Genomic DNA, 25,396 nt, shown 5'->3' on the forward strand with positions numbered 1-25,396 from the left:
GAGGCAAAATAAAAGTGCAACGTGAAACCGCGGCAAGGTTTCGTTCTGCCTAGGTGGGCCACTCTTTAAATTCAGAAAGTAGGAATATGAAGTTTGCGAAGAGCTCACCGAAACTGGCTCGGCTCGTTTGCATGGGTGCTCCTAAGCTTGGTGACGAGGACGCGGATAATGTTGCACAGAAAGACGAAGTTTGCCTGGAAAAGTCAGGCAATGGTGCGACAGTAAGGACGCTGAAATTCAAGCTTTTGCTGAAGTGTTAGGCAAGCTGCGAAACACCCAATAGAAATTGTACAAGCTCTCATGTATCACTACAAAATAAGCCCTACTTCTTTGAATAGACGTTTAACTTTCGTGTTCTACCAATTTCTATGACGGAGGGATCAGCCATGTTTTTTGTTGTTTTTCTAATGTCATGTAGACAATCCCGTATAGCTATTTAGTATCACCTTTGATTTGAAAACGACGATGTTGTAACGACAGCTTAAGTTGAAGAGGCTGAAGAAACGTTACAACCTATTTCATTTTGACATGAGACAATCTGCAATGCGGTAAAACTTCAGATAATGTCTCTGTGTTCGGTGTGCAACAAAACAGGCCACTATAACGGCAATCTGAGAGGCTAGCCATCGCATCAGTGCTGGATCAAGCAAGTGCGCTGGTAAAACAAGAGAACAAGTGTATCGACACTTTTCGGCAGGTGATGTGACAGCGAAGTAAAACATCACATGACCACGAACAACGTATATTAACTACAAAAAAAAAGTAACGGTAAGCAACAGACATTGCTGTAATGCTGGAACTTGCTTTTCGTGTTCTGCATAGACTACAGATAGCAAGACTTACAAAGAGGCAAAAGAGGCCAGGAGCCAGCGTGATCCAGTTGTATCCTTCTACGTTGTCCATCCAGCAACTGCGTGGACAATGTGCGTCAGTGAAACCGAGAGTAGGTCAGAAAAGTGCCTATTTGAAGTGCGCATGCAGACTATGCAAGAAGAAATTGTGCGGCGACGTAAGTTGCTTCATCACCAAACAATGGGCCAAGTCACCCCTCTGTAGACCTACGAATGCATAAATGCCGTGCATCCGTCAACATTGCACCAAATGGACACTAAATAAAAACACATTGCGTCAAAGACGAATAAGAACACTTAACTTTGACTATCTGTTTTCTTCTTAAACGCCTTTGAGAGTTTGCCATTGTTGATTGATCATTAGAAGCGAAAAAGAAGTGCTTGTCCATTTTTCATTTTAAGGAGCTTTGGGCCAAATCCATGGCAGATGTACGTCACTGATACTTCACTCTAGATGAATACGTCCTTTTTTCAATTGATTATTGTGATTGGGCGTTTTCGCCTGACTTTGCAAAGTTGGATGTATGACATTCTATTTGATTAACTATACACTTATTCGACCTCCGAAAATAGAAAATTAGGTAAACACGAATAAAAAAATAAACGTCTGTGACGTCACGGCAAACTGTTGCAGTTGTATGACGATTGAGTCACCACCAGTCGTTTATTCCCGGGATTTCCTAGAACGCAGGACGTTTTCTCTAGACAACAGAGATTTTTCAACGCATCTTTGTTGAACGGTACTTTACAAATATGAAATGAAATTTCGTCGTTTTTGCTTTAGTGTCCATTTGGGGCTTCAAGCCTATAGTGGCGCGAAGCACGGATCTATCCGCATGCAATGATCGTTTTTCCATGCAGGGTATAGACTATAGGGTTGCATTAGCCTAATGCGTGTGTGAATAATCGTTGGAGAGAAAACTGTGCGTGTTCAGTGCTCAGTTGTCCATGTTCACTTGTACAGTGCTCGCTAAACATTTGGTGAAATTGTGAAAAAAATAATAATATTGGTGTGCAGTTAATCTCACCGGACGATTTATTTAGCAAATTGTTTCGGCCTTGCACATTGCACTGCTAGGCTGCTGTCGAAAAACTTAATTAAGTAGCATAATCAAACGTAACCACCTGGAGGTGTGTATATTCATCCTCAGGTTACAAAGGGTGGAAATACGATCGCAAAAGAAAAAATAATGAAGATTTTAGAATATACTCTCTTACACAATTGCTAAAATTGAGGCAAGCGCAGCCCTCTGGAAGCGTTCTCACATTTTTGCTGACACCTTGATTCGAAATCAACATAGCTGGTTTCAAATAAGTTGCGTTCCGTGACACCGCTGATGAAACTATTACGTTCGTATTGTAGCCCCACCGCGGTGGTCTAATGGCTAAGGTACTCGGCTGCTGACCCGCAGGGCGCGGGTTCGAATCCCGGCTGCGGCAGCTGCATTTCCGATGGAGGCGGAAATGTTGTAGGCCCGTGTGCTCACATTTGGGTGCACGTTAAAGAACCCCAGGTGGTCTAAATTTCCGGAGCCCTCCACTACGGCGTCTCTCATATACATATGGTGGTTTTGGGACGTTAAACTCCACATATCAATCAATTACGTTCGTATTGTATGCGCACTATTTGTCACGGGATGGTTACGTCGTTGTGACGTCCATTGAAGCCTATCTCTTCTCTATTTTCTTTCTTTCTACCTCACTTTTGTGAATAAGCACTACGAACATGCCATAATTTGAGACAGCTAAGCGTTCTGGGTGAATATTTCATGGCAACGGTCAAAATTTTAGACTTCCAACTTGATTAAAAAGCTCCTTTGCGTCACTTCTGATAATTTAGCGCGCACTTCTCGGGTTGATCTCGTTACGTGCATACCGTAAGCATGCTATTCATGCAACGATTAGAACGTCTTCAGTGTGCGAGTGCAGTGGCATAGCCAGGGGATGGCACACCAAACCCATATCCCCCCCCCCCCCCCCGAAATATTTTTTCGGCATGGCACACAGAGCAAGAAATGACCACTTCAAGAGCCCCCCCCCCCCCCCCCCCCTTCAGACCAAGGAGGTGCCTTTCCGCCCCCGAAAAATATAACATTTCTGCCTGTGCCCCTGTTAAACTGGCCCTTAAAAAATCTAATGCTTCTCCCGATTCTATAGGCTTTGGAGAATGCAAACACCCTTTTTAGCATGACTAAGATAAACTACCAATATGCACTGAAGTAAAATAGTAACACAGAAGTACGAACTCCCAGTCATGCACAAAGAAAGGATGGACATCTAAATTGCAGGCTTTGGGATGTTCCTCTAGGTCTCAGTATATCACACGCGCGAATGAAGCAACCCCGACAAGGTGCAGGAAAACGTAGCATCAGGCAGGTCAGGCACTCTACCCAATCTGAGAAGAGCCGAGACCACTTCCCTTGCGCACTTACCTAGAGTCCTCTCTGGTGGTGTATGAAAACGAACACAAAATACTCATTTAGACAGACATTTCTGTTTTTCTAGCCAGCTTATTCACATCGCAAACACACATCCGTTCCCAGTGTGTGCTACAGGAAAGATCTGGGAACGAAATAGTTGTGATGAAAGTGTTCTGTTGAATTGGTTCATGTTCCTATGTGCTTAATGAGATTTCAACTCCACTATAGGCCCCGAGGATCTGCAGGCATAGATTTAGAAGGTAGGTGTTGCGTCGCAAAACGCGTGATGGAATGCACAATAAATCTTTTCACTGAATGAATATTTCCGTTTCGATGAGTTTGTTTGGTCGGAATAGAAATACAGATAGGCCAGATTCGAATGAAAAAAATACGCGAAGCTTGTTTTGGTGTCATAGTTTGTAAGCAAAGATAATGTGTTTTTCAGTCGGCTATTGCCAGAGAATAGATGAACACTGACCTATTCCTATAGATCAAATATCTCTGCGAAACTCGTGCGTACTACAATGGCAGTGACACGCTGCAATACACAATAGCCGAATTTGTTTTCTGGTTTTCGAAAAACCAATAGTGATCTGGCACCCTTTTCTAACTTATTCGCAAAGGCTTTTACCTCTTGAAATGTTTGTACAACTACTATATTGAAGGAAAAAAAAAACGTTTTGCGAATTGTCAGCGGTCGTGAACATTTTTTAGAACTTTGAGATCCTGTTTTGTGCAGGTTATAATTTGGAACTTGCTGACCTCCAGATGAGCCGTAATTAGTAAAATTGTTTCCCGAATAAGATTATTAGGCACCACTTCCTTTTTTCCGCGAGCAATAACTGCTATGTTATTTTTTATTTCCCGGCAGTCATAATAGCTTAAAAGTAATAAATACTTTGCCAATGTATATTTAGATCAGGTTTGTTAGCACAATTTGATACCATATAAGCTCCGCGTGGCTCTAGCTTACTGAGCAAGCATGGCATTACGAAACAACAACAACAACAACAACAACAACAACAACAACAACAACAACAACAACAACAACAACAACAACAACAACAACAACAACAACAACAACAACAACAACAACAACAACAACAACAACAACAACAACAACAACAAGTTGAGCGGCGAGTCTGTCCGATAGCGTTCTTTTAGCCAAGTTTAACGTCTTATTCAGTAGCCACAGACAAGCAATCTCAATTAGTGATTACCATAGAACTGTAACTAGCAATTAATCAAGCCCAGTTGAGGTGATAACGTCCACTCTTGAACAGTACAAATAAGCAACAATAAAAGCAATTAACAAACACAACTGCAAACTTACGGGTGCCCAATCCGCACGGCTCGAAGGACGGCGCTGATAGTGACGAAAATAGCGGGACAACCTGGACGTAAAAGACGTGCGATTTTGCCCGGGCTGTCCATCTTCAGTGACGCAAAGTATAAAAAGGAAACAAAGCAGCAGGACGACGACAACAACAACACAAGCAAAATGACGCACATGTTGCAATACTGCAATGAGGCTGTTTTGATGTCGTCGTCGTGGTTGACGAAAATAGACAGAACAAGAGAGGCGGCCTATATGAAGTCGTGCTCCTCAGAGCAGCGGCGGCGGTTGAAATGGACGCTCTCCTGCCAGGACTGGATGTTTTCCAGTCACCTGTGGCGAAATATTTGGCTCTGCATTCGTGTATACGTTGGGCAAGTTTAATCTTGCGCCTTAGGATTGCACCGGCTTTCTAACTCGAGAAGGTCATTAGTTCTTATCGACTCGGTTAATGTTTTCACGCATGTACGTGTTAGTGCGAAAATAACATATTATGAGAAATAGGTTAATGAGTGAAACATAGAAGTAACTAAGACTATTACAACAACAGCAACACCAACAACATGGCAGCTCACTATAGGTCATCTATGCTTGGCTGCCCTTTACCGATATAAACAATATGAAAGATTGAACAAAGACAAAAAGAGGAAATCACACTTTCTGCGTAGGTGCTGTGACACAGTAAGCCAGGGTGCAACCTGTTTAGAGACGCATTGACTGTGCCCCCTGCACAGACATACAATGTAAGACAGCGTCACAAACTGTCGCACATTCACGCTTAATTGGCTGCGCGATTTATTTTAACAGCAATATGACGTCACCTTTTACAGTCGCTAAATCTAATGCACAAGCGGAGTAGAATTTCGGTTGCTATGTCTGAACAACACATAAAGGATAATAGATAGTCAGCACATCATAATTACGTACAGTCATCAGCAAGCTGAAATCAAACGCTCTGCAGATTGTCCTGGAACAGTTCGATGGGCGCCATCACCGTGTAGCTTTGGGTTCCGTAGCCGAGATGTAACCAATACATACCGACATACTATCCGAGTATACCCAAGTATCTCGGCAACAGCCTCTAGTTCTTCAAGGCTGGCATCGGTCAAACCAGCCGGGGCCACGCTGCGAAGCGTTCGAGTTAAGCTTGCTGACGACTGTACGTTAGGATTCTCAGTTATGGCTACCTTGCTAATAGTGAATGTGTTTACACTTGTGCTGTGCACCTTAAAGAACGCCCTTTAAGAGCTACAAGAGGGGTCGTGCAGTGGCTGGTGTAGATATTGTCACTACACAAGTGTATAGACACAGCGGAACGACAGCATCGAGCACCAGTCTTTTTTTCTGGTGAACATTTTTATGCATGACCGCCCATTCTCGTTTAATTCTGAATAAAAGTGGGAGGACGAAGAATAGCAAACTCATTTTCTATAGGCTATCTTACGCATGACAAATGGCAGCTTTAAACCACCATATCGTTAATAAATACCCATGATGCAACACCTGGTAGAATTCTACGCTTCTCTCTCGCAATATTATATTGCTGCTAATGTGGCATCTCCTATTTTCGGGTTATTTTCCTGCGCAGATTCCTGCACTGACGTGGCTGCGAGGTAGAATATTCGACCACCAAGTAAAATGGCTGGTTCAATATCAGCTCCATCTCTAATTTTTATTCTTTGCATCCATAAAGACTTCTTGCTCTTGAATAATGCCGCCACCAACGATGACACGGAGTTTTCTGCGACGCGAGCTCCCCATGTAGCAGTCGCGTTAAAGTTTTCAGATATGGTTGCAACTCAAGCCAGGGCACTAAAACTTCGAGATGAAACGTTGAACGTGAAATGGGTGGATTCAATTGTCCGTAGAACATTATTGTAAGCTTTCGACAGTTATTACTCACCCCAACCAATGACGTAGAAGACAAGCAGCGACTTCTGCTCGGCGAATGCAGATGCAATGAGCTTGTGCAGGTAGAAGCCTTCGCAGAACATCCATGCGTACTGGCACAACCGGAAGTAGCGTGATAGTGTGTACAGCACCTTGCACAGGTTCTGCGAGTAAAAACGCCGGTATATGGAGGTCAAGTCACAGGAACGGTAACCCGAATATGCGCCTGAGCAAAAAGAAGGAAATTTGAATGTATCATGGAATTTACCTCCGATAATGATCGAAAATTTGATCAATGAACTTCAGCAGCGGTTCTTGTGAAACTATACGGCAGAACGACCGTATAACCCGCCACAGTGGTCTTGCGGTTATGCTGCTCGACTGTGAACCCGCAGGTCGAGGGATCGAATCCCAGCAACGGTGGCCGCATTTTTGATGAAGGTGAAAATGCTTGATGCCCGTGTGCTTAGATTTATGTGCACATTAAGAAACCCCAGGTGGTCGAAATTTCCGCAGCCCCTCGATTCTCTTATAATCATATGGGGGTTTTTGGACATTAAACCCGAAATATTATATTTTGTAGAAAGATCGCAATTAACACATCACTATTTCTAGACATCATCATTGTTTTGTAAAATTATTACGTATTTCTTTTTATTCAGCGCACTTACCGGGTTCTCGTTGACTCGAATGTTTTTCTCCTCACTGACGTGGTCCAGTATAAAAACGGCGTCCACTAGTATGACACTAATATCGTACAGCACCATGGCGACGCAAAAATTCTTGTGCAAAGAGATGCGATGAACTTGAAGCTGCCTGCATGCACCACGAAAACGAAGCAGTAAGACATTGCGCGCTCGTTGCTTGAAACCACAACACGTACGTGGGCTTGTCTTGCCATTAGGAGCTCTTAATCAAAATATTTTTCTCCTTCTTCGGCAACTACACTACTCGTAGGGAATAGCTTTATTGCCACCTTATGTATCTTTCCAGTGCAGTGAATATTTATCTCTGTCTTGTACCACGAGATGTATTAATAGCTTCGTGCGACTTTCCTAGAGAACCGGAATGAACTATCTTAAGCAGGTTGTATAAGGGGCTCATTTCAGTACTTTCCGACCCACTTCAGTCTTACATCTACCGCTGAATGCAAGAAAAATAATTTGTCCTGAAAATGACGACATAAACCATGCAGATTTTTTTTAATGATGTTCCTGTCCCACGCTTTCGTGCTTAATCGGGGATAGAAGTGACACACCACACGCGTCATCGGTGGGTTAGGGCAATCGTGTACGGTGGATGGCGACAGCGACGTGGAATAGAGGAACAGGCGTCATTGCTCCACATGTGAAGTGGATTCAGCGGGATACAATGAGGACTGGTGTAAAGAAGGGACACGGACAGTAGCGCTGGTCTCACAACCAACTTTATTAGCACAGCAAGACATATTTTAAAGCACAACCTATAACCACGTGAACATACGCCGATGACGCCAACATAGAACATAAAAAAAAACAATATTAGGGATGGAGTAAGCGTAACTTTATCAGGTGACAATACTATTCAGGAAAGAAATTTCTCTGTCATGCAGGATAATGAACGGGGTGCTTTTTAGCCTTTTTATATTCCCCCAAAAATGCTCTAGTTGTGGAACCACGCGGTCTATTGCTCTTAATGACAGATAAATTTCCTTCCTGGATAGTTTTGTCACCTCATACAATTGTTTCGTCCACCCTTTATGGTTTTTTTTCATACTCTGTTGGCGTGATCGGCGAGTGTTCACGTAGTTATAGGTTGTGGTTTAAAATATGTGTTTCTGTGGTAATAAAGCTGGAGAGACCAGTGTGGGTGTTCGTGTCCCCTCTTTACCTCTGTCCTCGTTGTATCGCGCTGAATCCAACCCACATATTTAACAGCATCCAACTCACCCAAGGTCAGTTCTTTTGTTTGTCATTGCTATACCAGAATGCTTGGTTGGCACGATTAACGATTCCATTCAGTATAGTAAGGAAAGCCCAGCTAGTTGGTACGAATGCATTCTGGAACAGCGCAAATAAGAAACAGGGACACAGGCTCACTCACCCGTGTATCGTCTCACTCGACTGTATCGCTGTGTCTTATTTGCACTATTTCACAATGATTTCAATTATTCGATTAAGTCTGTTTATGATGCAACACTAATCCAACCAATGCGAGTTATAGAGCAATGGTAGAGGTCTGCTGCGGAAGCCAACGTTTTTAAGTGCCAAAAAGAAAGCATTGCAACGTAACCCCCGGGACAGCATCCTTGGTAGTTATTACTTTACATCATAAGCAGTTTAGTAAAAAAAAAAAAAAAACGCCAATATACTCACAATAGAGTGCGGCAGAAGCATGCTGATTGTATTTCTGTTACTTGAAAGAGATAGTGAACAGTAAAGAAAGAGAAGGTATACGCACTTGTAGATAGAGAATATGGCTATGGCGGGAACCAGGACGATGACGGACAGTGAGTGCAGAACGATAGAGAAGATGGTCATGGAGCGGTGGTACTGCAAAAAAAGAACAAAAAATGAAAAGAACGTTTAGGTTAATACATAAGCACGGTATAAAGTACTTAAGCTGGAATACATTCAGGCCTTACAATTTTATCTGTAAGCAGATGTAAGTACAGAAGGAGGTTTCATAGAAAGAATGTCAGGTGGACATTTTTGTTACAGGATTCATAAGGTAAAACAGCAAGTTCTGGCAACCAAATAATTGAAAAAGAGAGCAAGAAGTATAATAATGAAGAGCTGAAGATGTTTGCCATACATGCTACTTAAGGTGTTGGATAATAATTATGATATACAACACACACAGCCACACATACGTGGATTGCACTACTTCCAAAGTTTGATTTAAGCTTCTGACTCACAAAAGAGTCGACAGCGCTTTCGTGGCGCGTAACGCACTGGTGCTGCTTTGCCTTGTGCCCAGAATGTGCCGCAACTTCAAGTTCTAGTTCCATTGGAGATTCAATGACTAGTATGTAATTGCGCCAAATACAGCCTGGAAATGTGCCCGCCTAAAGAATTAGACAAGGCAGATACTATCCAATTGAAAATATAATAATATAAAGATAAATAGGAGTGAGTGACTAAATTGAACCTGTAAAAGGTAATATTTACCGAAGTCATGCACGTCGTACGTATGAAACCGTACTTATTGAGTTAATTAGCTCCTGGTTATTGTTTTCGTGCGACCACTTGATGCGCCTGGTAGAGCACTTAAGGTACGCATCGGGACGATGCCTCTTTCGGAGGGAGGCAAATGTCACGTGCTTGCTCAACAAAGACGATGGCAGTCGTGCATGTGCCATGAAGGACTATGAAATGGATGAAAAAGAAGAACTCGCTTGCGTGTTCTATTAAAAAGATCGACCTGCTTCTTGTGTCTCAATGTCTGTGGCAAGACCTCTGTTTTGACGTCATGACGATATTGCGTTTCAATGTCATTCGCCTGACCTATTTGCTTGAGCACGGATAATGCTATTACACACATTCGCAATGTAATACCCTTCTCACATTCGTAAGACAAAGAAATGCAAGTAAGAACCCGCATACTGAAGTTTGACAACTATGAGTCTACAACTTAGTCTACTAGACTTCTAGCACTAAGTTCTTGCTGAGCGATGAGGAAAGCTCAGTATATAGACTTCCGCCATTAGTAGGAAGCCTTAGATTGAACGCATATCTGACGCCGCCTTATTCAAATACATGAAAAAAAGAAAAAAAATGCAGAAATGCTTTTATTGGGAAGGCTTGCAGATGTAGATGCAGTTTTGTGCGTGTGAGAGTCTTTAATAAATGCATTTCTTATTTAATGCAAAAATGTTGCATAACATACCACAGAAAGTGGTAGCAACAGCAGAGGTGGTAAAACTTGCTTACGTTATTGGAAAATGTCTAACTAGAGACTCGCCTGTGTAGTCAAAAGTAACTAGTCGTCCTCGACATGAAATTCGCCAAGTTTAAGAGCCCACCTTTTTTTTTTCAATGCGAATACTTGTTTTATGGGAACACAAAAAGTTGCTTACCTGTGCATTATTACGTTACTGTTTGGGATGGTAACATAGCTTCTCAACATAACCTATCACACACTACCCTTCAAAAATTCCAGTGAGTGCATGTTATTGGTGGGCGTTAAACAGAGCATATAAGTTTGTGCGCACACCTCCAGTGAGCCGCAGTCGTAGAATGTGTACTCCTTTCCATACTCTTGGCTGTAGAACCACGTGCCATTTTCCCAGCATGTTTTCTTTGACATCTCTGCGTTGAAATAAGGCGTGAAAAAAAAACATTAAGTCACACACCATCTACCAATATGCATATCTGCATCGTGATTCTGTAATCGTCGACATTAATATACTAGTTCAGGACGAAAGTCTTGCACGTTGAAGAAAAAGACACACAATAGCATCACCAGCCCAGGACTAGTTATAGCGCGATGTCGAAACCAAAGGCTATGCCTCAATTTCATGTGTGTTTTCTTTATATAAGCAGTTTTAATGAACACAATTAACATATTATAATTAAAATAATGGTATGGATGACCAAAAATTATTGGTGGTTGCACGCGACACACACACACACACACACACACACACACACACACACACACACACACACACACACACACACACACACACACACACGCACGCACGCACGCACGCACGCATGCATACATACATAAATGCAGATGTTCCCACACAGGTTATGAAGTTATTTAATAAATGAAAGATTGGCAGTCATGCGTATGAAGCACATTCTTTTTCGGAAGTAATGCCACTTTGGATTAAGATAGAAGGAAGCGTCCACATTAAGCTCTAGAAATATCGGAATTCCGTAATACCTTCTTGTTCACACAGTTCAGAGCAAGTGCTCCCTGGACTTCTGTATGACCGGGTGTTTCGCTCCCTATAGATACCCAAGAAAGTGAGGCATTTGTGCTCCCCAATCCTCTTATAAAATAAGAATGGAAGCATCTTGCTGAAGTAATCGCATGCACGACTTCGAAAAGCCCCTGTCGTTGGCGGGTGATCCAGCGCGCCGTATTGCGTCTTCGATGGTGAAATAATGCCTTGTAAATTAGGCACAAAATGAACATGTAGGTGCTCTCTGAGTCATCGATGTAATTTTTTTATTCCAGCAGCTATTTAGCACACTGCACATAAAAAAACCCGAAAGCGACGTTACTGTAATAGTGAATGTACTTCGCAGCATTCCTGCACGTCATGAGGTGGATCAGTGCCATCTATAGGCTGTTCACAAAGCTCTAATAAAACAAAGAATTGCATACTCTGCGGCAATTCTACACAACCTTTCGCCTTCGCCTGAACAAGGACTTCAAAAACTCTTAGCTGCAGAACTACGCATATGCCTAGGAGTTTCACGAACGATTTCCAGCTCTTTTGTAATAGCAGAGACTCGCCAATCGCTCTTTATAATCATCGGATGTATAGAAACATGTAGGCATTTTCTTTCCTTCAGACACGACATAAAAACCACCATTAGCTCTGGTATTATTCTACTGAGAAATCAAGGATGCTACCAGTGTATTGCCAGCAAGTCGTTTTTTTCAACTCAGACATCGATTATCCTCCATGGCTGCTTACGCTGCCAAAGATAGAAGTGTCAGTGGATGGCATGATCAGAAAACGTGACATGTTCATTCGAACTACCCAATAAATCGCGCTTTGCCAGATATTCATGCAATATCTGGGTTACATGCGTGTATACTGACCTCGAGATCTCGGAGTGGCGCCATCTTACGTGTGGCGTCCGCTCGAGGACTCCGCTACCAAGCGCGCTGCACCAGTTACTGCACCTGTACGCGGATCGTCTGCCTCTGGCAGAAACTTTGTCGAACGAAGAGCCTCGCGAGGGTCGACTAGAGCCCGAAATTAATGTTTTCGAGTGCAATTATGAATTTGTTTTAATTGGGGCCCAATCTACAGGGCCAAAAAACCTCCCAGATCACCGAAGAACACGGTGATGCAGCCACCCGCATTGCGGGTAAGAAAGGGAAACAATGGTGTAAGTGTTCACGCTCGTCATCTGCAGTTGCTGCCGTGTGATATAATTAGTTCGTGTGATTTGAAATTTCAATAACCGTGCCTTTCTCGAGCCTCTACAAGCATGTAGATACAGCTTGCGAAACGTCGCCGTGTCTCATCGACGCCGCAATGGTGTACGACGCAGGCCACGTTGTTGAATGCGCTGTCGAGGCCGTCAACGGAGTTCGCATCACCGTCGCGGCCACAGTGGTCGTGGTGCTGCCAGTGCTGGTACTGCAAACAAGCGTACTTGCAAACCCTCCACACAACATCTCCATGGCGATCGAGTGCTGGGCAGTGGTGAAGTACTGCTCTGGGCCTCGGTGTACTTCACCCACCTGAGAAAAAGGACGTAAGCTTTCACGATAATACGAGAGAGAAGGGCACGCCTGCCCTTTTCCTTAAGGTATTTTTTCCACAGTGCAACAATAGCGACAGTGAACACGAGGTTATGTGTGAGAATCGCTGATTTCTACCACTCTGCCATTAGAAAACAACACACGAGATAATTACTGCAGTGCAGCTGTTTAAATTGTAGCTTCGGCACTCAATCAACCGTCCATGGCGCCCGCTAGAAATGCAATTGAGCAGCATTAAATTACCCAATTTGAGGTAATCGTGCTCGCGGACTGCACCGATGGGCGTGTGTTATCGCAGCCCGTGTTGTATCGCAGTATTAGGAGTCTTAACGGTTAGGTGCTGGTGTGACTCGGGGACGGGGCAAGTTTCAACTTATCGTACACCCTTGGCGATGCAAGTGGCTGCAGTTTGTCTCAGTAATGTTTATCCAGTGAAAGCGACATCACGAAGTAGTGCATGCCAATACCACACAGGGGCGTTGCTTGGGTATCAGAATATAACAGTTCTCGCTGAATATATATACCGCGCACAGGGCCGCCAAGATTAACGTTGCAAAGGCAAGCTGGGTGAGTTCGCGTTCACGCCTGCAGCCTAACAGAGAACTTAAGGAGCTCAGCTTAAAAGAGAGATTAAGGCTGACTTAAAGGCAGGAAGGTTAACCAGAAGAAAATTTCCGGTTTGCTTCCCTACGCCCGGGAAAGAGAAATGGGCGGTGTCTGCACTGCCTTATGTGACAACCTTTTGTCAATGTGCACTGAATAGATACTGCAGGTTTCGCTTATGAATTTATGGTAATCAATGTGCTAGGCGCGTGCTTGTCCTGATCAGTAAACTACGTATACATGTACGTATACTCCAACTATGTGAAACCGTGGTCTTGAATGTCCTGCATCACTCAGCTGCGCCCACGAGGCGCAATTAATTGAGGTTATTCGGAGGCCCCGGCTCCCTGTCTAGGAGCCTTCGCGGTAGGCTTTAGGACGGCACCTAACCTGGTGTAAGTCGCCTACGCTTGTAGGCTGCATGCAATGAATGGATGAAGCACTGGCGAGGCGCTGAAACAGGGCTGCAAGCTTACAGAAGAGTGGCGCGTAGGGCGAGTATTGCAAATGCCACTGTCAGTGAACTGCTTTCTGCACACGGTCGATGAAGGTGTGGGGCGCTATACCTCACTGAGCTTGACTATCCACTTCTTCCTCAGCTTCGGGTGCTTAGGAGTTTTGTTAAAGCTAACGCCCCTTTCACGAGTGGGTGATCGTATAAGAGGCACAGAGTAGTACTTCACCCTTTCGCAGCCCTCACAGCGGGGACAAGCGGCCGCAGTTTTGGGAAAGGAAGGGCTGTACTTTTAAAATAAGCGTTAAAAGTGGACACCCATGGTTGTTAGAACAGATTCGGCTGTCAACACGCACAAGACTACCAATTGAACTTCTTTTTTATTGAGTCGTACCACGACACTGGTGTCTACATGGCACCGCGCCTCGAAAGTGTGTGAATCCTTGAACTGAGGTCATACAAGAGCGGTTCGCAGCGCCACCATCAGTCACACACCAGGCCAAAACAGATGGCTCCAGCACACCAACATCTTCAACTTCACCATTTATTGTACTACCTCTCAACCTATGCAAGATTCATTTGTATCGCGTGACATCGCCTACAACAGCTGAACTTTTCGCTATTCTAGGCACTTCTAAATTTATCAATTCTGTTGGAGACACTGAAAAATGGGCATTTTCAGTGATTATTAAGCGACACTAACAAAACTCTGTAGCACGAAAGCGAAAACAATAAATGAGAGCCCAATTTTCGAGACACTTAAGTTCTCACAAAGGGAAACCAAAAACACAATGAAATAATGCTCCAGTGGGCACCGGGACATTGCAACATACCAATCAACACAGCAGCTTATGAAGCAGCATCATAAGAATTAAAAAAAAATGAGGCGATCTCTACTCCAAAACTGAAAAATGAATTGCGCCGCATTTCAAACGCAGAATCCTGCAATATGTGTAACAATACGTGTTTTGAACAAAGCTACAAAAGCTTTGATTTACATCGTGTAGATCTGCTAAACAGATTTTAAAATCCTGTTATCTTTAGACAGAAATGGGGGAACGCTTAGTCACTGATTAATGCGAGACACTACCTACAGCAAGTACTTTTCACACAGATTTGACCTCGCCGAAGCTCCTGAATGTGATTGCGGATGGTATATAAACGCCGACCTAAATTATTGTAAACGACATTATTTCACAGCTAAGTAGGTTTAGGGAAAGTTTTGGGACCGTGGTAAACATGAGGTTGCAGAAGTGTGCTTCAAAAGCACTGAAAATTTTTTTTGTCGACTGTTTCATTCTTGGCCAATACTAGCCCATTACTTTTATTTAATTAACCAGGGTTCAATTATGTAACTGTTGGCTATTTTTTGTTTTCGTAATTCTATACATAGCGGTTGCTCTTCCTTTATTTAACATCACAATGTGTATGCCTATATGTGGCGGTTTAATATGGTGTTTTGGCTGCTATAGTTATGTTATTACTGCTACGCTAAGTTGTAGACTGTATGTGCTGTGGACTTTTTATGCATATAAATTTAGATCCTATGTTTGGACCCTAAGTGCACTATGGTAGACACTTCTAAGGGCTAAGAAGTAGCCAGCTGCTTATTTGTGCACCATCACGTTGCATTATGCCAGTATTAAAGAAAAAAAAAGGCAACATGACTGACTTTAGAGTAAATGAATTGTTATCATTGTGTGACGTGCACAAAAAAAATCCTAGAAGAAGCATTAGGACGTTTTGAATTTTGTTTTCTGCAGGGTATGCGGCGTTTTGAAATACTGAATTATGAAATTTTGACTCACTTATCGATATTCAATGAGTCAATATGCTCGATAGGAATGTTTTTTTTTTTAGTGGCAGCCAGCAATAACTGCACCAGTGAAATTTAATACCTCTGTTTAGATGACAGTGGAACAGACCAGAGAAACAGAAAGCATTAGTAGAGCATCAGATAGGCCTTCACCGAAATCATTTTATTATGAAGCACTCGCACGACGCCTAAGCTCGGAAGAGTAAGCAATAGGTACACTAACTTTATTTCATGTCACACGCTTTTACGAGGACGACAGGCTCCAGCGCTGAAAAAGAAAAGATACAACAAAAAAAGAAGAGGCTTACATTCATTTCATTTTTCAAACGATGCAGCTGCCGCCCGTAATGGTCTATATAGAAGAAAGTATCGGAAATTCGTTGTAATGTTCTCTACGGGCCAAAGAGAAATCCCTGTTGGCGCGTCGGGATGGGGATACGAAATAAAATGGATGATCGATAATAATAAACCCTTCCTCGCTCCACGAACACGACGAGACTGCACTAAGTGTGCTACGTACCCTCGGGAAGCTGCCCATCTGCAACGAAACAAAATGTTTGTGACGTGCTCTCCCCCCCCCCCCCCCTAATATATAAAAAAAGAAAAGTTTTGACCTTTGAAAGCCTGTGACCTGCAATAGTGCTTTATTTATCTTTCTTATTGCTGCTGTTATTGTCGGAGAGACTAAAGATATGAACGTTTCAACACAATAGCTTTTAGGTCGTAAAATACGGCCGTTCAGGGTTTCAAGCACGCTCATGATCCCTTCATCCATGAGGCAAAGCACGCTTCTCACTGATGTCGAATCGGCGCCGACGTCTTTTTCTACTCTACGCTGGGCGATTTTTGCCATCGGCCATGTATGAGAAGAGGGCAAACTTTCAGATAAAAACAATAGGCGATATTTGAAACGTAGCCACTATTACGCGTTATAGACTCCGCAGTCACTTCCGTTGTATGCAGCTCATATAATTTCTAAAACCCATTTCAGGTATAAGGAGCACTATTTGACACCTTCTACATGCAATAAAAATAGGCCTAGTTGAAAAGTATCTCTACACAGACTAAGCGCAGATAGGAAGGAACAGTGAGAGTCTATCGAAGAGCACGCACCAATAATCTCAAAAGATACGAATGAAGCGTTTGTCATCATAAAATTCAATTCCACTTAAGGCACAATCACGCTCAATGTAAGTCGCAACATACTGTCTGTAGTCAAATGGCACCGACACTGCGAAGTAGCACCTACAGAAAAAAAAAGAGAGGTGAATTTGAACTCTCTCAGTTAGCGGCGCTTTCTGAACCAATTTAGCGTTTGTCGGTGTCGTTGTTCAGCATTGGGGGCACTCTAACCACAGCTCGCGTGTGTCAAGCCATATTAAGCATGAATGTACATTCGGAGTAGTGTGTTTTCTTGAGTGGAATGTTTGAGGACGTATAGTGAGCTTATCGACATCACAGCCTTGAGCCGAATGTTATTCGACAAAAGTTTCGTAGTCTATAGATGAAATAATACAGTGATTGCGAGCCATGAGCTCCTGTAAATGCTGACGTTTACGGATGTCTCGGATGTTTTCATTCAGGTAGGACATTTAGCTTTTCCCGGGGAATTCATATAAAAAAAATGGCAGTGGCTTAGCTCAGCTATGCCAGGATATACGCAGCGTTAGCAAAGGTTCAGCTGATTATTCTGAGCTTTCCAGAGTGTCTAGGATTAGCTTGATTATCATGCTTACTGCTGCTGCAATGGCACACGTATATTTATTTTGCCGGGCAACTACTTCGGGATCCGATGAGTTAAGCTTCTCCGCTCTACTGCACCGTTGAGCAGCATTTGCACTCTCCTTCTCCATGGCTATACCACAGTGGCAAACGCCAGTCAGAGGCGCTATCAAGCGGCTCCAGCGCAGTGTCAGATGGCGACTGCACAGGGAAGGCGCGCGCATCGGCGTCCATATGTCTACAAGGGCTATAACGGCACTCCTCTGGAAAGCGCACACCGGCGGCGGCGAGTCGCGCGCGGCCGCGGCCGAGTGCGAGGGAGGTGCCGGCTCCGGTGCGTGACACCACTGATCGTCTGCGCAGCGCATCGAATTGCGCGCACACCGGCGGCAAGCCGAGTGCGGCGGCGGCGGAGTATCATTGCGCATGCGCAGACCAGTGCCACGCAAAATTGGCTCAGCGAGGCCAGTGTAGCTAACGCTACAAAAGAGAGAGTTCACGACAGCACTACAGCGCATCGTCGGAGACGAAGGGATTATACGAAGTGACTGACCGAATGAGCACGTAAATGACGATAGCGTGTTTGCCCCCCAAGATCCACAAGTTTAGGAAGTGCGGAGACAGCTCTGGGAAATGAATCGCAACGACGAGATTTACTCATTAAGTGGCCGGACAGTTTGCCCGGCCATTGGCAAACATAAAATATATACTGGCCAGAAGAAACGCCACTATAAAGACCGTTACTTGCATGGATATCAAACGTAAAACTGTTATTTCGCGGTATAAAAGTATAGGTACTACACACGACGAACAGCAATAAGTGAACAGCAATAAGGGGGAACAGCAATAAGTGCATTCAGCATATATAAGAAATGAAAAAAAAACAACGTAAGGAAAGCTTAAACATTGCTCGACACATCGATGGTGAAATCGTATTGGATAGATGGATAAACGTTATTCGGGTCCCGCGGAATGCGCAATAATAATATTGAAACGTGTTAGAGAAGATTTGAGGAACGACAGGGGAACGAAACTGAAGTGGCTCCAAATTGGCTGCATAGTTTTATTTATTTATACTTATTCACATATTACTAACTGCTCGAAAACTGGCCGAATAGCACAGCAGTGAAAACAGCACATGTAATCTTAATACCAAGCCAGGAAAACGCTTGCAGCTGGAGAAATTCGAGACCTATATTTCTCCAATCTTGTGTGGTAAAGGTCATGGATCACGCTATTTTAGCGAGACTAACCACCTACCTCACGGACAAGGACTTGTTTCCCTTCAGAATGCTGGGTAACAGATACAATATTTCGACGCAGGATGCGATGCTCCAGCTTAAGCACCAAATCATAGACAACCCTGGCTTATACACTATAACCATAATCGGCCTTTTTATTTATTTATTTATTTATTGTACCTTCAGGGCATACAGCATTATGGAGGGGAGTGGGTTTAGAACACAAAAAATACAATTGAAATGTGAAAAACAAATCACATTCAGTACACGCGTACAACACTCGAGAACAACGTGTAAATGACAACGCTTACACAATATCTAAAAAAAAAAAGAAGCACCGCGACAAATCAAACAAGGAATCAAAAAATCAAACAAGAAAGCACCGCGACAAAAAAAAATACCGTAATGACGATCTAACACACAAAGAAAGTACCGAGGAAAAAAAAAAATATTACAACATGGCACAACGAATCTGCGATACACAAATGAATGGTAACCGAACAGCAGCAAACAAAACCAGGGAAAAAAAAATGCGTTGAGCACATCAATGCATAAAATTTTGGAGTGCCGCCCGAAAGCGTTCCTGATTAGTAATCGTGACTAGTGACACAGGCAGGTTGTTCCAATCATGGCATGTTTTTGGTAAAAAAGAATGGGAGCATGTTACGGTGTTTTGGCGCGGAATATGAACCTTGTAATGATGGTCGAGGCGTTCAGATACAAAAAAGGAGGGTTTAGCCAACGTAATTTAAGTATGGGGTTATGGTGATACGCTTTATGCAGCACACAAAGGCGAGCAAGTTTCCGGCGAGTAGCAAGAGTAGCAAGGTCAAGGCTGGATTTCATGTTAGTAACACTGGAAGTGCGGTGATAGTTGGAAAGTATGAACCTCACGGAGCGGTTTTGCACAGCTTCAATTTTATTAGATAGTGTTACATAGCCAGGGTCCCAAACTGAGGAAGCATATTCAAGCCTAGGGCGCACATAGGTTATATATAGCTGCTTTTTTAAGGAAGACGGGGACAGCGAGAAATTTCTTTTCAAGTAGCCTAGCATGCGGTTTGCATTAGATGTTACATATTCAATTTGGCGCGCCCAGGATAGGTTATTGGTTATGTGCACACCGAGATATTTGTAAGATTCAACTGACTCTAGTAAGGTATCTTTAAGAAAGTAATCAGTGCTAGGTAGTTTGTTACGCGAAATTCTCATTGATTTACATTTAGAAACGTTAAGATCCATGTGCCAGAGGTTACACCAGGAAATAATGTTGTTAAGGTCGGATTGTAGACAGGCAATATCAGTATCAGTAATTTTACGGTAAAGCACACAGTCATCAGCAAAAAGGCAAACTGGAGAACAAATGTTAGAAGGCAGGTCGTTAATGTATATTAGAAACAGTAAAGGCCCCAGCACAGAACCCTGAGGTACTCCTGAATGTACCGCCACCTCGGGAGAGTCAGTTTCGTTAATGGATACAAACTGCGTGCGGTTAGCAAGAAAGATTCGGATAAACTGTAGTACTTGTGGATCAATTTTCAAATGGCTGAGTTTATGTAATAGTAGCTGGTGATTTACTTTATCGAATGCTTTTGCGAAATCTAGAAATATGCAGTCAGTCACAAAACCTGAATCAAGATATACATGCAGATCGTTAGTAAACGTGACTAGTTGTGTTTCACACAAAAATAATTTCCGGAAACCATGCTGCGAGTAATGGAAGAACTTATTTGATTCTAAATGCTTAACAAGGTTGGAAAAAATTATGTGCTCGAGAATTTTGCAAGGAACTGAAGTAAGTGAGATGGGTCGGTAATTAGAGGGGTTATGTGCTTCGCCTGATTTGTGAAGGGGTACCAACCGGCCTGTTTTTCAATCTTTAGGCAAGTAACCGTCATCGAAACATTTAGTGTAAAGGCAATATAATATAATCGACATATACTCTTTAGTATTCTTCAGAAATTTTGAATTAATACCGTCAGGGCCACATGAAGAAGACAGTTTCAGGTTGCTGATGACGCCAGAAATTCCAGTTGGATCGAAAACTATAGGGTCCATTGGGAAAAAATTTACACACTGAAGATCAGGAAAATTATCTACAACCGGGTTACAAAAAGACCTGGCGAAGCTATTATTTAACAGCGATGCGCAGAGATGGCTAGAAACTGGTACACCGCGATTATCAACCAGGATTATTGTGGTGTCGTTTTTAGGCTTCATTATGCTACAGAAACGCTTAGGATTTGTCTTTAACAGTAACGGTAGAGTTGACTGAAAAAAGGTACGTTTTGCAGTTTAGATAGATATGTGGGGTTTAACGTCCCAAAACCACTATATGATTATGAGAGACGCCGTAGTGGAGGGCTCCGGAAATTTAGACCACCTGGGGTTCTTTAACGTGCACCCAAATCTGAGCACACGGGCCTACAACATTTCCGCCTCCATCGGAAATGCAGCCGCCGCAGCCGGGATTCGAACCCGCGCCCTGCGGGTCAGCAGCCGAGTACCTTAGCCACTAGACCACCGCGGCGGGGCCGTTTTGCAGTTTGAAGGGCCTTGGTGTAGGATGCGGCTGCTAATTTGTAGGCTGACCAGCGTTGCGGCCCAGTAGATTTCTTGGCAGTACGATAGAGCCTGGCTTTCTTGTTAGACAATCGTTTCAAATAACGGGTAAACCAGGGAGCATTAGTATTACTATAAACGCGCCGCAACGGTATATGTTTGTTGATTAATTGATAGACCTGTTGTTTGAAGGAATTCCATATGTAATCAACGCTTAGTTCTCTATAACGTGGCAGTAAGCTATCAAAAAAAAAATACAAAGCCCCGTATTAATAGCTTCGAAGTTGGCTCTATTGTAGTCCCTGATGCTTTTTATGCGCTTCTGTTTTCTTGTGGCAGGAAGGGAAAGAGCGAACTGCAATACATCATGGTTGCTCAAGCCGGGGATGTGTGTTATTGACTAAATAATATCTGGGGCAGATGACAGGACGAGATCAAGCAAAGACGATGATTTCGGTGTTACACGGGTTGGCTGATCGACAAGCTGGGATAAGTTAAAAAGGGAGCAAACGTCGAGAAACGATGATGCATCAGCAGATGCAAATTCGACTAAAGGAGTGGAGTGCAGCCATTGAATATTGGGATAATTAAAGTCTCCAACCAAAACAATTTCTACTCCGGGATATCGTACCATAATTTGATTCAAACTATCTTTGACAATGTAACGTACACAAAAAAATGGCAGCATATCCACGGAGTGAATGATGGATAGTGGGGCGTAGCATCCGTCCGTCCATTCGTTCTTGCTTCCGTCCATCCATGCGTGCGTCTGTGTGGCCGCCCGTGCGTACATCCGCCTGTCCGTGCGTGCGTCTGTTCGTGCGTCCGCACGTTCATCTGTGCGTCCGTCCCTGCTTTCGTCCATGCATCCACTTCTGCGTCCGTCCATGCGTCCATTCGTCCATGCAGCCATCACGTGCGTCCGTCCATGCATCTGTCTCTGTGTCCGTTCGTCTACCTATTCAACACTCCAAGTACCACCATCTCGCATCTGTTCATCATATATTCCTCATATAGAAGCACCGCCATCTAGCGGACAATCCAAGGACTGAACGAGAGGAGGCACATGAACACTTTCTTACGGCTTGCGCTTCGTGCCTACTTCCCACCTTTAACCACCTCGAGTTCATGGTATATACTAGTTCACAGTATTCATGGCACTGCGGCCCAACGCTCGCTAAACCTTTCTAAGACCAAGGAGGTTACGCCCAGCGAGTATAACGTAGCGATTCTTTCTTGTCTCCCGTGCGTTGTTGAACAATAAAAAATTTGCAGCGTGCGCGTTAACTAAAAGCCGAATTCTGCTAAGGGGGAACCCTTAGCAGCCATTGGCATGTACATTGAGCACAATCTTTCGCTGTTCAACAACGCACAGAAGAAATCTCTCACCGGCACCACCTTGGAGGTCAAAATGTGATAGTGGTTACACACTACGACGACTACTACTACGGCTACGAGAAACGAACGGGTGCCGCTGTAAGGAGCTTCGCCCCTAAAATACCCTGCAGTCTTGAAGAGTTGGGATTACAAAAAAGAACAAAGAATCACGTTCGTGACTTTCTTACTGAAAGAAAGGCACACATTACCTTGGGAGATCTTTTCTCGGAAGAGATTTAGATAAGTAACGCAGACACACCACAGGGGTCTGTGATATCAGCAATGATTTCTAAAGTGGCGATAATAGATTTACCAGCCAAACTACAAGAAGTTGAGGGTCTCAATCACACTCACTATGCCGATGATAATACCTTATGGGTAAATGAAGGTAGTTATGGGCGAATAGAGCAGTCACTCCAGAGCGCCATTGAACCAATCGGACAATATCTACAGGGCACCTGAATTATATGCTCGAAGGTAAAATCAGAAATAATAATTTATTGGCCGCAACGTAGGGTACATAAACCAAACGGATACAGACTCGAAGGCAATCTCGATGCGGACATACTGTTAAAGACCGTCGAAGGTGAGCTTACACCTAAGCTGAATAAAATTAGTCTTGGGGCTACTAATTGACGCAAAAGGAATCCATAAAGACACCCTTCGAAGCTAGAAGGGGAAGTATCTCAAGTTATGAGATTGATCAAAATAACAGCCAAAAGACACAGCGCGATGGACGAAGGAAGCGTGATCAGACTGGTGCAGGCGTTTGTTATTAGTTGGGTACCATATGTGGCTCGCTATTTTAGGTGATACGATGCAGAAAAGATAAAATTAGTCTGCTTAAGTAGGAAGCTTTATGAACAAGCCGTAGGACTAATAATCAGCGCTATTACTGACAATTTTTCAGATTTAGGCCTGCACAATACGCTGGAAGGGCTCATAAATGTTCAAAGAGTAGCGCAGTACCAACGCCTTCCTAAGACCAAGACAGGAAAACACATACTAGAAAGACTAGGAATTGGGTAAAATACACTACACGAAGCCAATGTCGACATTTCAAAGGATGTCAGAGATACGATATATCTATTCTAGACATACAAAAAAAAAACACGCACCCAGCTTATCACAAAGGCAGAGAAGAAAGCACAGCAGTATATGTAGAACAGAAATTGGGAAATTGTAAAGACGTAGTCTTTGTAGACGCGGCTAGATACAAGTTCAGACGTGGCTGGCTTTAAAACCATCGTGATGGACTACGGAAAGATGTGCAAAAATTGAGTTATGACAAATACAGCAAAACAAAAAACAAAACAAAAAACGAGACTGTGGAGAAGGTATACTTCTTCCACAAGCCGTATTGTAGACAGAAGCGGAAGGAGTAGTTACTGACTCTTAAAGAGACAATAGAAAATGTTGCAAACCGTCCAATGTCCCCCAAGTAATATGAATCTTGATGACAGGCCCCACGAATTAAGAGAGAAACATTATTTGATATGGGCACCCGCTAACACCCCCCCCCCCCCTCATCAAGATAAAGCAATAATGATAAAACGATGCCCGATGTGGCTCTAAGGTTTGCGAACCGAGTCACGGCCTAATAGTATATCCGGCACCTCAGTGTCTACCGAGAACGAGGATGGAGAGGAGTGGGAATGGGGAGATCACCTGTCAAGACTTAATTGTTGCATGAATTGTTACGTTAAGGCACACTGGGAAACAAGGCGCGTGTACAATGTATTTACACTATGGCCAAGTGTAGCCTAGGATAGAGGAGAGCACTCCCTACACATTAAAGTCACGTCGTCTTTGTTAGGGCCTATCTTGCTGCTTCAGCGTTATTATTCTGATCAGTAACAATGCAACACACACTGCAAAATGCATTTGTTTTTTTTCACGTCCTCATTAAAAGCCAAGCAAAAGGGAGTGTGTTGGCTGATGGAGATTAAAGACCAAAACCCATCTAAACCCGGTGGTCTCACACTTCTTCTACCCAAAGACACGCAAGACACATAGGTGCAAGAATTGTGGCTTCAGAGCCACTCTGGAGCGCATGCCATGAAATGTGCTGGGATAACGATCAATACGGGGAAAATAGCCTCTGGTGATCGCCTCCGCGTGCGCTGGCAGACTGTTGCACAGCTGCGCGACCTAAGCGACCAACTTTGGGTGGTCCAGCGGGACGTTGAAGCCGCCAGGAGTCAAGACCTCCTTGCCGACATCTAGGCGGGAACTTGGGCCCGACCCACTAGCTGGATGGACGTTTCAATAAAGTTATTTGTATGCTTGTCCGTATCAGCAAATAACGTTTATCGAATGCTTTCCATAACTATAATCCTGAGCACTTCTAACGAATATTTTCAGAGCTGTCAAGTATCTAAGCATGAAATTTAATGGCAGGAAAGTGCTTTAACGCTAAGGTGTACGGTACCGTTTTTTTTTTTTTTCAAAAAGCAATTTTCTATGCGCCAACCTTGTTTGGGGATAACGTGCCTTCGTTGTAAAACAACCGAAATCCGGAAGTAGTTGCTCAACCTAGTAATTTACCGAGCGCGCATAACAAGCACATTGTTCGTCCGATGCAGGTGCTCTATAATATATCGAGCGATCGCGAGATAACGCTGCTTAACGCTGCGACAAAGGTTGACGTCATTTGGGGCAAGCTTCACTGCAGTGCACAACTTAGGTG

At 43.5% G+C, this 25,396-nt stretch overlaps 1 protein-coding gene and 1 long non-coding RNA gene across 3 annotated transcripts in view; one reads left to right on the plus strand and one right to left on the minus strand.

Annotated features, from left to right (window-relative positions):
- The window catches only part of LOC142806517 (uncharacterized), a 484,058-nt gene that overhangs the window by 114,802 nt on the left and 343,860 nt on the right, over positions 1 to 25,396 (plus strand). The window lies entirely within an intron of this gene.
- Positions 1 to 25,396, minus strand: part of LOC142806464 (calcitonin gene-related peptide type 1 receptor-like) — a 338,910-nt gene that overhangs the window by 8,874 nt on the left and 304,640 nt on the right. For both annotated transcript variants that reach the window (XR_012894635.1, XM_075891270.1), the window contains exons 9-15: positions 10,692 to 10,786; positions 8,937 to 9,028; positions 7,169 to 7,313; positions 6,511 to 6,661; positions 4,605 to 4,665; positions 844 to 910; positions 109 to 194 (exon numbers count right to left, since the gene is read on the minus strand). Coding sequence is in view for 1 of the 2 variants with exons in the window: in XM_075891270.1 (XP_075747385.1) it covers positions 109 to 194; positions 844 to 910; positions 4,605 to 4,665; positions 6,511 to 6,661; positions 7,169 to 7,313; positions 8,937 to 9,028; positions 10,692 to 10,786 (697 nt within the window). In the remaining variant the exon portion in view is untranslated. The remainder of the gene's footprint in view (positions 1 to 108; positions 195 to 843; positions 911 to 4,604; positions 4,666 to 6,510; positions 6,662 to 7,168; positions 7,314 to 8,936; positions 9,029 to 10,691; positions 10,787 to 25,396) is intronic.

The sequence above is a fragment of the Rhipicephalus microplus genome, chromosome 1 (assembly GCF_043290135.1).
Source record: "Rhipicephalus microplus isolate Deutch F79 chromosome 1, USDA_Rmic, whole genome shotgun sequence".
Taxonomy (NCBI): Eukaryota; Metazoa; Arthropoda; class Arachnida; order Ixodida; family Ixodidae; genus Rhipicephalus; species Rhipicephalus microplus.